The sequence below is a fragment of the Gracilinanus agilis genome, unplaced genomic scaffold, assembly GCF_016433145.1.
Source record: "Gracilinanus agilis isolate LMUSP501 unplaced genomic scaffold, AgileGrace unplaced_scaffold24856, whole genome shotgun sequence".
NCBI lineage: Eukaryota > Metazoa > Chordata > Mammalia > Didelphimorphia > Didelphidae > Gracilinanus > Gracilinanus agilis.
In genome coordinates this window covers 1-1,600 of record NW_025356753.1, presented here as the reverse complement: position 1 = coordinate 1,600, position 1,600 = coordinate 1, and the positions used below count along the sequence as shown (strand labels likewise).

Here is a 1,600-nt window from a genome sequence, read left to right as displayed (position 1 = left end):
GGCCGCCGGAGGAGACTGGCCCTGGGCTGCGCTGGGGCAGCGGGGCAGGCGGGATGGCGCGCCCGGTGCAGCTCGCCCCGGGATCGCTGGCGTTGGTGCTGTGCCGCCAAGAGCGAGAACGGAGTGCCGTCGGGGCGCCGGAGCCGGAGCCCGGGGCAACGGCAACTGGCCTGGATGATCTGCTGCCCGCTGGAGCCCCAGGGTCGCCGGAGGCGGAGGACGGGGAGCCCGGAGGCCGCGCGCTCTTCCGCGCCTTCCGTCGCGCCAATGCGCGCTGCTTTTGGAATGCGCGCCTGGCCCGCGCCGCCTCCCGGCTGGCCTTCCAGGGCTGGCTGCGGCGCGGAGTGCTGTTGGTGCAGGGGCCGCCCGGCAGCCTGCAGGTGCTGCGGGACGCCTGGTTGCGCCGGGCGCTGCGCGCACCACGGGGCTTCCGCATCCGAGCTGTGGGTGAGTGAGCGCTCTGGGGAGACGGGGAATAGGCGCCACCTGGGAGCACCGGGCAACGGCGCCGGTAGGCGGGGTGGGGGGCCAGGTAGGGGCAGCAGCTCTGGAGTGCTTCAGTTCCGAGTGAACAGAGGCTGGGCGGGCAAAGCAGGGAGCCTGCCCCCAGCCTGGCACGCTTCTCCCTCCCTCAAGTGCAGGACTTTCCCGTTAGGTGGTGAGCAGCTCGCTCCGGGACTGATCCAGCCCGGGCACTCGTACAGACACCAGAGACCGTTTGACTTCGGGAGCAGAGCCGCGCTTTTCTTGGCTCCCCTGGTGGGGAGGGGGGCGCTGTATGGCTTTCCAGGCTCACGCCAGCTCTTGCCAAATGTTTAGGTCTCCCCTCCCCGCCCCCTGCATTTGGTTCAGAGCTGTGATTTCTTCGGACTAGGGAACTCCTGCTTCCTTGGAAGAAGGAAAACTTCCGCGCCGAGGCAGACGATGTAGACGACCTCTAACGAGCTACTCACCAGCCTCAGAGGCTGCCTGGGGCGCTGAGAGGTGGAAACGCTTTTCCAGGGTCCCCCAGCTAGTCCGTCGGAGGCTGTTTCCCTCCCAGGGGACACCTAACGATCCAAGGGGGGCGGGGGCGGGGGATCCTATCAGAGGGGCGGTTATGGGCGTGCAAGGAGTATTTGGTAAAAGATTATACTTTATTTTTTTATATGTATATGTACGCCTCCAAACCAAGAGGCTGGAAGAATGGAAGGTTGGGATCCCCTGCACTTCATCCTCCGGTCTGCAGGGCCAGATGAAGCAAAAGCCTCCCTTCTTTTATATAGGTTCAGCTGGGACTCCAGGGCTTTACTGAACCTGCAGGGAATAGAGTTGACCAGTTTCCTCTGTAAAGGGAGAGGGCTGGACTAAAGGAGACAGAGACAGACAGAGGCAGAGACAGAGAAGGAGGAAGAGAAAGAGGGAGAGACACAGGGAGAGAGAGACAGAGATAGAGATGGAGGGAAAGAGGGAGAGAGACAGAGACACAGAGAGGGAGAAAGAGACAGAGAGGGAGGGAGAGAGAGAGGGAGACACAGAGAGACAGAGAGACACAGAGAGAGACAGAGAGGGACAGAGAGGGAGGGAGAAAGAGACAGAGAGGGAGGGAGAGAAGGAGAGA

At 62.9% G+C, this 1,600-nt stretch overlaps 1 protein-coding gene across 1 annotated transcript; it reads left to right on the top strand.

Annotated features, from left to right (window-relative positions):
• Nucleotides 1–53: 53 nt before the first annotated feature.
• Nucleotides 54–455, top strand: LOC123254562 (storkhead-box protein 1-like). Its single transcript, XM_044683558.1, has 2 exons — nt 54–128; nt 213–455. The coding sequence occupies exons 1-2, from the start codon at nt 54–56 to the stop codon at nt 453–455; spliced, it is 318 nt and encodes a 105-aa protein (XP_044539493.1).
• Nucleotides 456–1,600: the final 1,145 nt, after the last annotated feature.

What these genes read in the sequence shown, in the direction of transcription:
- LOC123254562 (XM_044683558.1), top strand. Translation starts at nt 54, where the DNA reads ATGGCGCGCCCGGTGCAGCTCGCCCCGGGATCGCTGGCGTTGGTGCTG. An exon ending in AAGAGCGAGAACGGAGTGCC is followed by an intron (nt 129 to 212) that starts GTCGGGGCGCCG and finishes GGGTCGCCGGAG; the next exon opens with GCGGAGGACGGGGAGCCCGG.